This window comes from Vulpes vulpes, chromosome 1 (assembly GCF_048418805.1).
Source record: "Vulpes vulpes isolate BD-2025 chromosome 1, VulVul3, whole genome shotgun sequence".
Taxonomy (NCBI): domain Eukaryota; kingdom Metazoa; phylum Chordata; class Mammalia; order Carnivora; family Canidae; genus Vulpes; species Vulpes vulpes.
In genome coordinates, this window is record NC_132780.1 from 36654246 (window position 1) to 36670044 (window position 15799).

The 15799-nt window shown below is 37.1% G+C and overlaps 1 protein-coding gene across 1 annotated transcript in view; it reads right to left on the reverse strand.

The window, feature by feature from the left end:
• ALDH1A1 (aldehyde dehydrogenase 1 family member A1) overlaps positions 1-15799 on the reverse strand; it is a 55325-nt gene that overhangs the window by 13570 nt on the left and 25956 nt on the right. Inside the window, exons 6-10 of the mRNA XM_026001549.2 lie at positions 14929-15057; positions 13197-13310; positions 8816-8918; positions 6822-7006; positions 1799-1963 (exon numbers count right to left, since the gene is read on the reverse strand). Of these exons, the coding sequence (XP_025857334.1) occupies positions 1799-1963; positions 6822-7006; positions 8816-8918; positions 13197-13310; positions 14929-15057 (696 nt within the window). The remainder of the gene's footprint in view (positions 1-1798; positions 1964-6821; positions 7007-8815; positions 8919-13196; positions 13311-14928; positions 15058-15799) is intronic.

Here is a 15799-nt window from a genome sequence, read left to right on the forward strand (position 1 = left end):
AATTGAGAAAGACCCTGTTAACAAGACGAGAAGACAAGCTATGGACTGGAAAAAAAAATATTTGCTAATCACATAACCAAGAAAAAACTAGTATCCAAAATACATAAAGAAATCTCAGAACTCAACAGTGAAAGGCAAACTATCCAATAAGAACACGGGCAAAAGACATAAAGAAGTATTTCATTACAGAAGATATCAGATGGCAAATAAGCCAATGAAAAGATGAACAATATCATTAGCTATTAGAGAAATGCAAATTTAATTCACAATGAGCAGTCATGCCTATCAGAAGAGCTAAAATTTAAAATAATCCAAATGTGAGCAAGGTAGCAGAGAAACTGGATCACTCATACATTGCTAATGGGAATGTGAAAGTGTTCAGCCACTCTGGAAACCAGTTTGCCAGATTCTTTAAAAAAAATTACATCTACCATATGACCCAGTAATAGTACTCCTGGATATCTATCCCAGAGAAATAAAGAATTCTGTTCATATAAAAACCTGTACACCAGTGTTTATTCTTTTTTAAGATTTTATTTATATTCATGAGAGACACAGAGAGAGAGGCAGAGACACAGGCAGAGGGAGAAGCAGGCTCCATGCAGGAAGCCTGACATGGGACTCAATCGGGGTCTCCAGGATCACGCCCTGGGCTGAAGGCGGCACTAAACCGCTGAGCCATCCAGGCTGCCCTACACCAGTGTTTATAGCAGCATTATTCCTAGTAACCCCAAACTGGAAACAATCCATATGTTCTTTGGTAGGTGAATGGTTAACAGTGGTGCATCCAATCTGTGGAGTACTGCTTTGCAATAAAAAGGAACAAGCTCTCCTTACATGCAACAATCTAGATGAATCTATAGAAAATTAAGCTGAGTGAAAAAAAAAAAAAAAGCCAAACCTGAAAGGCTGGAGTATGAATCCACTCATGTAAAATTCTTGAAATGACAAAATCATGGAGATGGAAAACAGATTAGTGGTTAAGGAAAAGCCTGGAGTTAAGGATAGGGTGGTAGAGGGGCATGGATTGGCTATTAAAGAATCATGAGGGAATTATGTGGTGATGAAATGTTCCATGTTTTTCCTGTTTCAATGCCAACATTCTTGCTGTGATATTATGCTATAGTTTTGTGAGGTGTTGCCATTTGAAGGAAATTGGGTAAAAAGTACCTGGGATCTGCCTGCATTATTTCTCATAACAACACTGGAATCTACAATGATCACAAAATAAGAAGCTTAATTTTTAAAAACATATCCTGTGTGTGTGTCATGTAATTGTTTTCCAATGATCTTCAACTATATTATTTCCAGAGGAGAAAAAGCACCAATGAAGAGGAGGTTTTGTTTTCCATTACTTTAAAGCTTGGAAGAAGCACCTAGAAATTATTAAGCATCCTGACCTGTCTTTGGCTGGAAATTCTTGTCTGGCCTCACAACTTCCTTCCTATTTTTAGTCTTGATTACAAATAAACGTTTACAGGTAACAGAGGTGAAAGGTAACATTTACCAAGAAAGATGTTAAAAGAACTGAGAATTTTAATTTATTTTTTAAAGATTTATTTATTTATTTAAGAGAAAGAGAGACACTGTGTGTGTGTGTGTGAGCTGGGAGAGGGCCAGCTCTCTGGGGTTCCCTCTCACCACTCTGAGATCAGTACCTGAGCAAAAACTAAGAGTTGGACACTCAACCAACAGAGCCCCCAGGGTCCCCAAGAACTGAGAATTTTAAAGGGACACTCTGTATACAGCCATAGAAAAAATATGGCAAGTAAGAACAGTGTAGAATGAAAGTATTTACCTCCTCTTTGGCGATGCGCATCTCGTCTGTCACATTTGAGAAAACGGTGGGCTGGATGAAGAAGCCTTTATTTCCCCATGGGCCTCCACCACACTCCAGTTTGGCTCCTTCTTTCTTTCCACTCTCAATGAGGTCAAGGATTTTTTCATATTGTTTCTTATCAATCTAATAGGAAAAGCATCATATGGAAAAGAAAATAAACGAATAAATTAATTAAGTTTACAAACGTAATACATGGTGCAACCTGTTAATGAGAGCCTCAAAATGCTAGAATATTGTTATGAAATGAAATACTCCACCAAAACAGCTTACAAAGGCTCAGATTCTTTCTGTTTATTCTCTTGACTTTTCTAGAAAGAATATTTAGAGATAAAAATTTGTATTTAGCATTTGTTTTACAGTCATGTAAGGAAAGCATATCGCCACTGCAAACAAATGTAAACCTTTTCCCCACAACTGTCATTTATTTACATGGGAAAAAAATACCTGTTAATAGTCAAACATACGTACTGAAGACTGTAGTCCTAACTGAAATAAGGAGTAAAAAGGAGAAGAGAACTTTGATACTGGGTTTAATCAAATATGGCAGTTGGAGAGCAGATGCCGTAAGACTTTGAAGACCCTTAGACCTCTGTTTGGTTCTTCTCATTTCTGACAGCCTCCTCTGGCCAGATCCATGCTGACCACAGCCCAATCACCCTCCTCAGTCCGGGTCCCCCTGGGGCAGTCTCAGTGGGTCCAATCCCAAATTCTAGTCTGTCTTGATTATTACCATCCTGCTTCATTACATAGGCCATATCTAAGTATATGACAAGAATCACAGAGCCTTCATGGTTTGTTGAACAATATTTTTTATAAGGAAAAAAAAGAACCCACTTAAGTCCAGACTTGTGGCTGGGATACCAGGAGCATACATCTTCCCACGATGCAGTGGAATTGGGGCTCTGTACTATCTCAATTCCTATTTTGGGAGGCTAAAAGGTTGAGTGATTCTGGGACTCTGAATCAGTGGTGAAGACTTCCCTGTCTCAGGTGTGGCCAGGGTTAAGTTTTAAAGGAAAAAGACAAGTTACAAGAATTAAGATGGAGGGTCTCTGTCTCTGGTCGGTCCAGTTTCTCTCTTCTCACTACTTAAAAAGCGTTGCTTTTTATCTTCTTGTCTGATACTGAAATCTCCTCCATCTTCCAAATCCCAGTAAAAGGTTTCAAACCAAGTGCACACAACCCAGCTCCCATACCCAATTGGATTAAGTGCAATTTGAAAACCAGAAACCATTTTCTACAATTTGGCATAACATTTGGTACAATGTTGCTCAATCCTCGTCAGTGCATAATATTTAATTGAATATTCCAAAAAGAAAATGTTCCTTCATTTCCAGCAGATTAAGGGAATTGCAATGTTGGTTTAGGAACTGTTGGCTTGATATTTAGATTGCTGCAGAGTGTTTACTACAGTCAGACTAAGTGGTGGTGTTAGTCTTACCTAGTTGAAATATTCTGGTTTGCCAGACAATAGCCAAGGATCCACATATCCTCCATGCAAAACTTCTCTGGATTATACCAAAATAATCTCACTCTGGCCTCAAAAACATCATGATTTTGGGGGGGGTTTCATTTTGAGATGTATTCCCTAAGTCCTAACTTTTCTCTACCTGTGACCAGAGTGGATATTTGGTGACAGTCCTGGCCTTGCTCATGCACCGGGAGGAAAAGACTGAAAGGATTTGTTTGTTGGAATACTTCAATTGTCAGTAACTTTGAAGAATACAGGAATTCATATTTTAGCATTTGGCTACCAACAACGTGGTTCTTTAACCAGCAACTCTAGCATTACGTGGAGGTAAAATGCATTTCTTAGGTCTCACCCTAGGCCTACTGCATCAGAATTTCCTTTTCTAATGAGATTCTCAGATGATTCAAATGCACAGGAAAGATTGAGGACATTATACTACAGTTTAGGCCTAGTGTTTTCAGTTATACTAAGGGACATGCTCTGTGCAGTCTGGCTAATTTTGTTTCACCATAAATACAAGTCTTCCTCAGAAGGTATCAGATTGGCCATATCTGAATTTGGCTTTCCTTTTGGCCCTCAGGAACTTCTCAATAATGATAGGATGTAGCAGGGGTTCTTTACTATGTGATGGGCCATTAATTCATGGGCTAGTCCATGAATCGTAATAGGGCATGGCATTGTAATATTCTCAAAGTATACATTTTGAAGTGTTGGAATGTGCAAATTCTTTAATTCTTTATTCCTTAGGACTGATGAGCTGAAAAAGAAGACAGTTTGAGAAGTGACACTGATACATCCTTCAGATTATTTGGAAACCATAGATCAACAAAAGCAATGAGAGCAGATATATGGAGCTCTTGATCTGTGATAATAATTGTCACCATAGGTATCAATGGCAGTATGTAATTTTCATTTATTTAACAGACATTTGTGCATGTACTATGAACCAAGCACTCAGATAGATTATTGCCTTTCACTGCACAATGATCCTGCAAAATTGGTGTCACTAGTTCCGGTTTACAAATGAGAACACAGAGCCTCAGGGAGATTAGATTTTAAATCCAACTTCTATTTTGAAAGTCCATCTCTCTGCATTGAGACAAGATGCAACTTCTGCTGATAATGTTGTAACATTTGATGTGGGTCTCCTTATTTCTTTTTCAAATGAAAATACTGATTTTTTCCAGGTTTTTAAGAATGCATACTTTGGTCTATGGAATCCAATTGGAAAATCACTTTACCAATGAAGAAATTTAAATACATTCTATATAAATTATATATAATATATATATGAAACATGTATTAACATTTATTTATATACATATAAAATATGCTTAGTGCATAAATGTCTCTTTCCATTAAGCTCATCATATAACAACAGATATTTTTAAGGGTAAAGAGGCCCCAAGGGCCTTTCAGTCTTACTTCTCAAATATCTATTTATTGTACTTACTCAGTACAATGTGTGATGAAAATCTATTCAGTTATACAGATTAAAGTCTTAAATTAAGCAGTTAGATCACTGTTTACTTAAGAATTCTATGAATAGAAATTTTCTTAAAGTCTATTTTAACTCCCTTCTCTTATGAATAATGAGGTATTCTAAGTCAATTCTTGAGTCTCTCTAGCTGAATGGTACAGATCCTCTAGTGGAAAAAGTATCACCCAATAATGTTTAATATTAAGTATCTTGGATATTCTATTCCCTTCACTTCTTCTCCTCCTCCTTGATCCTCTTCAGATCTATCTATCTATCTATCTATCTATCATCTATCTATCTATCTATCTATCTATCTATCTATCTATCTATCTATTTACCTATCAATTTATCTATAGATACATCAAATGGGGAAAATGCTTTACTTTTACATAAATAGGTAGTTATTTAAAGAAAGAAATAATCACAACTGAAAATCTTAGAATTCCATCCTTTTTTAAAATTGGAGACCATGTCAAAATCAAAATGTATAATATGTCTTGGCATCCATTTGAAAAGCTACTCAATAGGAGGAAAATTAGCAACTACTTCTATGTACTCATTAATTCAAGGATAAAAACAAAATATAGTGTGATTAAGATAAAACAATGTATTACTTCATTTGTCAGCTGAGTTATTTTAGGGTTTTTAGGCTTTAATCCTAAGATTTTCCTACATGGCTCTCTTGGCATGAGCAGAAAATCCCAGGACAGCCTTATAACACTTCCAGGCAGTAAACTCATGAGGTCAGTAGCATATCCTCCTTGTTCCTTTTGGCATTGCCAGGTTCTTATCCCAGGGTTTAGCTCATAGTAGTGTTGAATACATTTTGGTTGATAAAATGTATTTTTGGCTTAGTGACTATGTTAAGAATAGGGTTTGCTTCAAATCAACAGCATGGAACAGTGTATAAATTTTAGTGTGAAAGAATAAAGCCTCTAAGCTTAACATCTACACTCTAGGAAAGGATTGGCATTTTGTGGCCAATAACTCTTAGTTGTGGAGCTCTGCTGTGCATTGTAAGATGTTTAATAGCATCTCTGGCCTCTACCCTCCATTAGATGCCAGTAGAACCACCCCCTCTCAACTACCCTAGTTGAGACAACTAAAAATGTCAAATGTTTCCTTAGTGAGGGGCGAAACTGTTCCAGTTGAGAACCACTGCTCTAGATCAGGATCCCGGAGGCCTGGAGTAAACTCAGAACCAAAGATTGAGGAGCTTGCATAACAAACAATGAAGTAAGGAAGATGCAAAGGTAGACTTTGGGCAAGAGAAGGACACTCTTATTGATACTGGCTCTAAGAGGACAGAAGAAAATGAAAACCTTAGGGAATAACTGGCCTTTCTCACCTAAAATAAGAAGTTTGCCACAAAGGCAGGAACTCATGACCTTCTAGGACACTTGGGCCACCATTAGAAGGCCCATCAGAGTGTCTGAAGACCAGAGAGAATGTAGAGATATGCTAGCTGCTCCCATCTATGGCTGGAAGCTAAGACAAAGGACTGATCTTGAGGGAAAAATAAATGATAGGATTCTATCTGAACTTCCAAGTGGATAGAAACCACATACAGGAATTAAGAGGTATATAGCTTAAGGAAACAAGAAATTTATAGTGTTTGTTGTTTCTCATCACATCTTTAATTGCCAACATGCTTCTTAAACTGTTTCTTTATTTTTTTAAGATTTTATTTATTTATTCATGAGAGACACAGAAAGAGAGGCAGAGACAGCTCAATCCCAGGTCCCCGGGATCAAGACCTGAGCCAAAGGCAGACACTCAACCACTGAGCCACCAGGTACCTCTCTTAAACTGTTTCAGGACATGAAGAGCAGGCAACACAAAATCAGGATGCTTTCTTTAACACTGGGAGTTAGATACATTTTTTTTTTTTTGAAGTACCAAACTGACACAGTATTGTCACCGAGGAAGATCTGTGGTAAGGAAATAGACTTATTCAATAAAAAAGTAAACTTAGAGAGGAACCTTATTCTTGTGCCCTGTGAATGCTATTCCTTCTATTATATACTCACTTGTGGGCCTTGACTGACTCCTGGGGTCAGAGGGTTTCCAAGAACATACTTTTTAGCCCGTTCAACACTCCTCCGAACAAATTCATCGTAAATTGATTCTTCCACAAAAAGCCTGGATGCAGCTATACAGCACTGGCCTTGGTGATAGAATAACGCCTGGTGTGCAACTTCAACAGCACTGTCCACTGCAAAGAAGGTATTCACATTGAGGAAGAGATATTTTCTAAAGATTATATATTTTTATACGTATCTTTCAGAGGCAATATGATGGCATAAGAAAATTATGAGCTGCATAGTCAGACATAGATTCAATACATCCCACTTCTTATCAGTCAGGTGACAAATTAACCATTCTTATTCTTTGATATAGAAATGACAACCACAAATATAGACTCTGAAAAAATTAATATACACAACCAAGAATATAGAGAGTGTCATAAGATCCTAGCCTACTGCAAATGATTTTTTTTGGATTTGTTTACTTATTTGAGCGAAAGAGAGAGAGAGAGAGAGAGAGAGAGAGAGAGAGAGACAACATGCAAACATGGGGGCGAGGGGCAGAGAGAGAGAATCTCAAGCAGACTTCCTCCCGAGCATGGAGCCCAATGTGGAGCTCGATCCCAGGACCCTGAGATCATGCCCTCAGGTGAAACCAAGAGTCAGAGCTTAACTGACAGAACCACCCAGGCATCCCTGCAAATGATTTTTATAAATATCTCTGAGAGATATAAATATCTCTGTTCATAATTAGATGACTATGAATATCTCAGGCCTTAGATTTTAACAAAACGACAAAGAAAATCTGAACTATCTAGTGCATTGAATAATTTAAAAACAATTTCAGACACCCTAATCAATAGGAAATGTGGTATTTCTGAAAAAAATTAATATTCAAAATCACTCACCCACCTTAACAGCCCTGTTCCAGGAAAAACATTTTCCAACTTTATTTAAAATATACCATATTATTTCATAGATGCCTATAAACTCTTCTTATCTGTGCATTTGAGATGGTGGAATGGGGCTTGAAAGGGAGAAACAGGTTGTGTCATTACTAAATCCTAAACAACCTAAAGAAAGGTTTCTCTGCATTTTAATTTTTTAAATGTTGAAGAATTAATTCAACATCATAGCACTCGAGTATTGTTATATTTACTTTGTGAATTAACTACATCTACTTAAGTTGTAGTGGAAACAGTTTCTAGAAAGGTTTGGTAAAAAATCAGGACTCTTACCATATTTGTAGACTATATAATAAGCCAGTGTGTTCTGAAAAGCTTCAGCTAAGATCACATTCAGCCATTTTTGTTTATTGCCTCATACTGCAGCTGTCAAAGAGCTACATGAATGCTTGACAATCTATTTCTGCTCACTGACTCCCATTTAGAAAATAATTGTGGGATTCTATTCAATAATATAATCAGAATGAACCTGGGATATCGTATAGTGGAGTCACATGATAATTATAGATGGAATATATGTAAATTTAATCACACTTGCCAGGAAAAAAAAAAAGAAGAGAGAGAAATTCCTTAAATGCTAAGTGTCACTCTCTTCTGGTCATTTCATTTAATGTGTGCATGACCCAGAACGAAGGGAAATGACAAAATGTGAAATTAGCCATCTCTCTAGTTGGTCCTGGTCCAACATAACTGAGGGTATGTCACCATGCTTAATCCAATGTTAACATATAAAGGCATGGAATTAAAAAAAATACATCATGACTCCTAAGTACAAAACAGCTGCCTAGAGTTCAGCTGTGAAAATAGTAATGTATTCCAAACCAGGAATAAAGAGTGTCTAGTGTTAGACTTATCTAGGTGTTACACTTTAGGACAGTTCGAGAGATTTTCAAGAGTAATTCTAGGTCCTGATTAATGCCTTACATTTTGAAGTTAGAAGCAAACCCTTTTATAAACTTCAAGGTTACCGTCCGTCAGGCATTACCAGACACTAAGATGAGGGGTGAAAAGTTAAGAGTGGCTTTCACTCACAGTCGGAGTCAGCAAACACAATGAAGGGGCTCTTTCCACCAAGCTCCAGGGTCACCCTCTTCAGATTGCTTTTCCCGGCAGCTTCTTTGATCATTTTGCCAACCTGTAATGGAGCATTACAAAGGAAGAGGCTTAATCTGTTCTCATGAAGGCGGTTTATTTAGCATTTTAAATTTATATGAGGTTTGTGCCATAATTAAGTTTCATTAGGGAAAAACATTAAATAGCATTTTTCAAGATTTGGTGCCTTCAAATATCAAAGACTCCTTCATCCGAGCACAAACATGATGAATCAGAAAAACATTCACGAGAACAGATACATAGAAGATGACAGCTGATCTTGATGTACATGACTGGACAGGAGGTATTTTTCATTTTAATCAGAACTTCATCTTTCAAAAAAAAAAAAAGAACTTCATCCTTCTACTGATAAACTGGACATATCACGATCCAACCACATAACTTGTCTACTTGACGTTTCATCCCTCTACTGAAATCCAGAGAACTCTATCCAAACTGGCATTTTCACTCCTTAAATCTCAACTCTCTTTCTCATTATATGCTCACCCTGACCTGGTTGGGTGACCAGGTCCCATCCATCCTTGGGGTCCAGCTCATATGTGAACTCTTCTTTGAAGCCTACTCTGTTGACTCTAGGCAGACATGGGCCTTTTTCCCACTTATGATCTCCCAAGAACACTCAAGGAGATTGTTTCAGAGTCTCCCTCAGATTGTATTATGTCTATACACATCAATTTCCCAAACAGATATCACCTCCTTGGTGGTGGTCATAAAGTCCTATCATTGGAAAGTTAGCATTGCCTGTCACAGTAGGGTTTGTTAACAACAGATTGACTGACAGGTCTCTCTCTCTTTCTCTCTCTTTCTCCCTACCTCCCTCCTCCCTTCCTCCCTTCCTCTCTCCCTCCACAACTTTGAACCATGGAACTAGAAAAAAGAAATTGGATCTGTGCTCTGTGCTGCTACTTCAGTTAGCTGGAATCCTACGGTTCTGGTTTCTCCTTTAATGCTACTTGCCTCTCTTCAGAGAAAGACATTGTTTTCATTTTTTTCTTTGTGGCTCACATCCCATCAAGATTATTTTCTGTAGTTGTTTTATTTTTCCATCTCTAAAATCTGGCCTGCTTTATAACTATTTCCTTTTTACTATTTTTATTGAAGTCCTAATGTATTAAATGATCTTTGCTTTTCTTTTTGAAAGAGGATTCATTTTATCTTGCTTCTGTTTTTTTCCCCTACTTGACACATCAGATTTTAATAAAAAACCTTCTATCCCAACTGAACAAAAGAAAAGTAGATGCTTGCTGTGCATCTGTTTGAATTTTATGTGGTTTATTGAATTGACTATTGCTGTGCCTTATAGGGCAGGGTAATAATTAATCTGCCAATCTTTTTATCTTTAAGATGTCACGTGCTAAATAAAATCCTGTAATATAGGTTAATAAAAAGAAACTAAAAGTAGACTTGCTGTGGGGATATCCTGTCTGAAATTTTTCTCACATATCATTTTCCTTCCACTTCTTATTAAATTTTCACTTAAGATGATTAAGAATTTTTTTTTATTTCCTACATAATATTCTTTTATTTTCCCCCTTTGAATTCTCCAAGTTCTTTCAGCAGATTTTTTTTTCTTAACTTAGAAATACTTACTGGAAAAACTTTATTAAAGTAGATAATTTTTGTCTCAGGGAAGGGAATAAGATCAGAGATATTTTTCTAAATGCTACAGATATCAAAAGAACTTGAATGAAGAATGGCCAGAAGTATGAATAAGGGAGGAAGGTTACACTTTTGCTTAGCACAAGTTTCCATGGCAAATAAAAGGTTGATCTGAGTTTTCCCAAAGGTCTAGTTGAAGTCAAAACAAGGAAACATCGATTTTGTCCCATGATTTTGTTCCCTTACTTGGAAAAAAATAAAGGTTCATAATTTTTCTTAAGTCTGCAATGAAGAAAGAGAATAACATTCAAGACTATGGTAAGCAATAAGTTCCATGATGTTGTGGCATTGCCATGTGGGGCAGAAGTAGAAAGTCCTCATGAAAATGGTCTAACCTAATCACCTCGTTCGTGCACAATGTGAACTAGATTCTGGTTTTTGTTTTGTTTTGTTTTCTTCTGTTTTAAATGAATCTAATGGGACATTAAAATTCTTACCTTAAAAAAAGTTCTTACCTTGCCAGTATTTTTAGGAAGAGGGTCATTTCTATTATGACCACAAAAGATATAATCTATTGTTTGCCTCTTTCATGGCATCTGGCAAGTTTCCTACTACCTACCAACCAACAAACCTGAAGCGAAAAGAGAGTCCAGAAAGATGTAATTGTTTAATACCTATTCAGAAGTAGTTACTGTAGTAGTTACTGTACTGGTTTCTGCAGATAACAATGAATAAGATAGTCTTTGAGGATAGTCATCAAAGATGAGATACATGACAAAGCAATGGGCATGTGCTATCATAATTCTATATCATGGATAACTGGGGACTCAGAGGGGGTTTTAAAATTCAGGATGATCCTGGAACTGCAGAGAAAGCCATAGAGGTAACACGTAGTGGAAGCCATATTATAGTAGGTGTGGCCATGAGTAAGTAAAAGCCTGGAGGAATGAAAAGATACATTTGAGTATCCTATTGGGTGCTCAATATTTTACTATTCATTAGCTCACTCAATTTTTTTAGCTTACTCAATTTTATTCTGTACAATAAGGCAGATATTATTATTCCCATTTATAAGTGAGAAATGCAAATGTAGCAATGATACTTAACTTTTAGAAGACACATTGCTTAAAAGGATAGAGTCAAAATTTGAACCCAGATGTTTCCAAGTCTTTTAATTTCAGAGTTTTCCTATTTTTAGCAGGTAAAGTACCCCAAAGCACTGTAGGGACCCAGGGATGGGCCATGACAAATAGCCAGTGATTCTAGAGACGGGATCGGGGACAGTAGCCCCTGGTCCATATGAGCTGGAGAATGAGTGGGCATGGGATCTAGATCAGGAAATGTGCATGGAGTCCCTACTGGAGAAGGTCTAGAATGCTAGACTGTGGCATTTGTGTCTTTACCTCCTCTGCTATAATTCTGATCTATGACTTCACCATTTTTTAAATTATTGCCATGTCTCATTTCCAGTTGTTTTGTCCACAGGATCCTGAATGCAGGATTCACTTTCTCCTACCTCAATTAGGGGTTTATATAATGTAAACTTTTTCTCTTCTGTGTTTATGAAACATAAAAAAGCATTTTTGTATTTATCTAGTTTTAAAAAGATTAAGAAAACTAAAATTTGATTTTCTACCATTTTAGTTCTTTATGTAAATGTTTCTTTATATTGGAGTGGCTAATCAGGAGTATGGAATAATCAAATTAGCATCTTCTCATTATCTAGAATGTTCTTCTTCTCAATCTCTGAGGAGTTAAAAAAGTAGCCACTCTTCAAAATTCAGAGCAAGTTCTAGCACTCATGTAGACATAATCATCCCTTCCTGTGAAGGCCCTTACAGCAGTTTGTACAGATCTTAGTATCTTATCACTTCCTATCTTGTCTTATTTGTAACAGCAGCTTTATAAGAAGGGGCTCTTCTCATTCTTCATCCTTTACACTGTATACCAGTAAGAGGTTTCACTGCATATCTCACAATGTCACATAATCCAATAGAATGACTTGAATTGTTTTTTCCTTAATATAGTATGATTTTACCACTTTCTTTTGCTTGCAGTTGAAAATCATCTCAATAGATGGGAACCCATTCTCCCAAACTCCACTTTCCAGGCAGCTTACTCTACCTCCCCCTCTTGCCTCTTCTTGCAGTGTTCATGGCTGAGACCCTGTTCTTTAACCCTCTGGAAAGTCAAGCTGGAGCCAGAGAGGCATAAAAGTTAGGTTAAGCCAGCAATAACACTCAGGAAGCTAGCTGAGTTGTTGGCTCTCTTTCAGAATAATCAGGAAAGACAGAATCCCAAATAAGGAACTAAAGGTGATGCTCTGCTATTTAATTTCTATAATCTACAGTCTAAAATTACATTCATTCATACAAATCACTGGGGCCTGATGTAGATTTTCTATCATAAACTGTACTAATCAGACGACAGGGTCTAGTCGGCTATATTTCTTGTCAGGTAAAGCAATGAACACACTAAAAACAGTTTTGTGCAGGCCAAGTTTGTGACAGGTACTCCGCTTCATCTCCACTGTGTCTGCTTCTGTTCTGTAAACATGCACAAAGACTTGATTAAGGAATAAATCATTAAAAAGAATTTTTGTTTTAAAGAAATGTTGGCCTACAAACAGTGACATAGAACATGCTTCTGACACCTGGAGATGCAAACATTCTTCACGCCAGGCCTGAATAACTGATGTTACCTCTGTAGATCCGGTGAAGGCCACTTTGTCTATATCCATGTGGGAAGAAATGGCAGCCCCAGCAGTAGGCCCATACCCAGGGACGATGTTCACTACTCCGGGAGGGAAACCTGCCTAAGGATAAAAAGCAAAATCATTAGGACAGAACTGAGGATTAATTCTATGATAAAAAGAGGAGAGTCTAAATTCAAAGCCGCCTCTCTATGCTAAGCTTATGAGTTTCTCTACCAAGAAAGATTCATGTAAGTGCTATTATTATTCTTATTTCATTTCTTAGGCCACTTAAAATAACCTCCAGAGTTACATTACTGGGGAAGACTCTCTCCTCGGGTAAGTCCATGTTTGACTTTTACGGATTGTTGCTCCAGTGATGGCTGCCTCAAATTTCATAATAGTGACTCAAAAATATAGTGTAGGTAGAAAAGCTAGGTCAATTACTCACATAGAAGGAAAGCAATGCATTTAGTACCCTACCAGCAAAACCAGGAAGCTAAAAGGATCTTGCATTTTTAGTGTCTACCTATTGCTTCTTTGGGCATACCAACTAGGTTGCAAATTCCTACTGGCAATATCTAATCAGTAAAACATCAGATAAGAACTGTCCTCTCCTGTGTGATTAATCTTCACAGATTGATTTCATTCCTGGTTAAAGAATTATTAGGAAGAAAACAGTGTGTGCTTGAGATGGGTACATTCACATTTCAGGTTATTGGCATCAAAATGCCCCCATTTTAACATCTCTTTGGACTTTTTTTAAAATTTGAAGTTAAGGGCACCCCGGGTGGCTCGGCAGTTTAGCAGCTGCCTTCAGCCCAGGGTGTGATCCTGGAGACCCGGGATCGAGTCCCATGTCAGGCTCCCTGCATGGAGCCTGCTTCTCCCTTGGCCTGTGTCTCTGCCTCTCTCTCTCTCTCTCTCTCTCTCTTTCTCTCTATGGGTTTCTCATGAACAAATAAATAAAATCTTAAAATAAAATAAAATAAAATAAAATAAAATAAAATAAAATAAAAAAATAAGATAAAATTTGAAGTGAAGAATAGTTTTAAGAGTTAGGTTCAGATTTCTTTAATTTAAGTTTCTAGTAACTAAAGCTTGGTTTTTAAGTGGCTGGAAAGATATAAAGGACAAAGGGTGATAAATTGTGAGAAAAAGATATTAACACTATCTGGATAGTTGATGAAAATAAATTTCATGTGTTTTTTTTTTGTTTTGTTTTGTTTTTAAGTAAGAAGGTAAATGCAGAGGCAACCATAATAGAAAACAGAATATAAACATGTCCCCTCGTGGATATATATATGTTTAAAAACTATGTGGCCCCATGTGATGCGTAAGCATGTTGGCACAGAAGATTCCAATCTTTGGATGGAGTCATTTAAAAAAAAAACTGTTTCATCAGCGCCAGTTATAAACCAACTTTCATTTCCACATTTGAAAGAAAGATGCATCAATTTCAACATGCATTTGCATTCATGAGTTAAACTAAAGAAACAAAATAAAAGTGATCACAAGGTGACTGTTTGCCATGAAGCCTTTGAATCTGGCTTCCTGTCTCCGGTTGGGCAGAGGTTCATTTGGGCTGACTGCCAGAAATCTCAGCCGGCACCCATATTAAATGTGTCCTCATCTGGACAGGAGCCATTGGCAGGTCGTTCACAGTAGCACCAAGTGAGGTCTTCATATTGTAAAGGAGGACTCCTGGGTTCTTGTGCATATTTTGATTTGGGAAACTCACCTCTTGTATTAAAGATGCCACATGAAGAGCAGTGAGAGGAGTTTGCTCTGCAGGTTTGACCACCACCGTATTTCCACAGCAAAGGGCAGGCCCTATCTTCCAAATGAACATGAACAACGGGAAATTCCACTAGAAAGCAATATAAAACAATAGATTCTTTGTGTTGCTGAAAGCCACATTTGCTAATCTAACTTCTACATTATACACTACCTAGAGATGTGAAATAATAATTGTGGTAGTTTTGTGTAATCAACTGGTACATTCAAATTAAGTTCATCGCTAAAAGCAACTCATAAAAAGCTCCAAATAAATTAGATATAGGACAGGAGTGGAGGAGCCACAGAATTTTATCAGGTGTTATTTTGAGTTCTTCATCTACTGGAGGAAAAAAAAAATCACCACATGCTTTAAAAAATCAAGCCTTATTAAAACACAAAAAGTCTAGGAGCTGGTGGCTAAGAACTTGGTTCAAATCTCAGCTCAATCACTGACCGGCCCAGTGAGGTCAGATAAGTAACATGCTTTCTGTGCATGATTTCATCATCTGTAAGTGCTGATAAAAATCCTCTCTACTTCAAAAGGTTATCTTGAGGATTCTCCAAGAAAGTGGGCCAAAGGCTTAACAGAGTGACGGGTTTATCATAGGCATGCAATAAATATTAACAACTATTAGTCCTCAGGATTGTGTAGTTTTTATTAATTTTATTGAGATTTTTTTTAAACTAATGAAGAGTTTCATTCACAATGTGGATAGGGATGCATTCCAATCGCCCTGAAGCAAAAGATAAGTCATTGCCACTTTCTTATCCAAACGCTTCAGAACACTTTCCCGTCTTTTTATTTGGTGTCTTTGAATATGTTGGTGAATCAT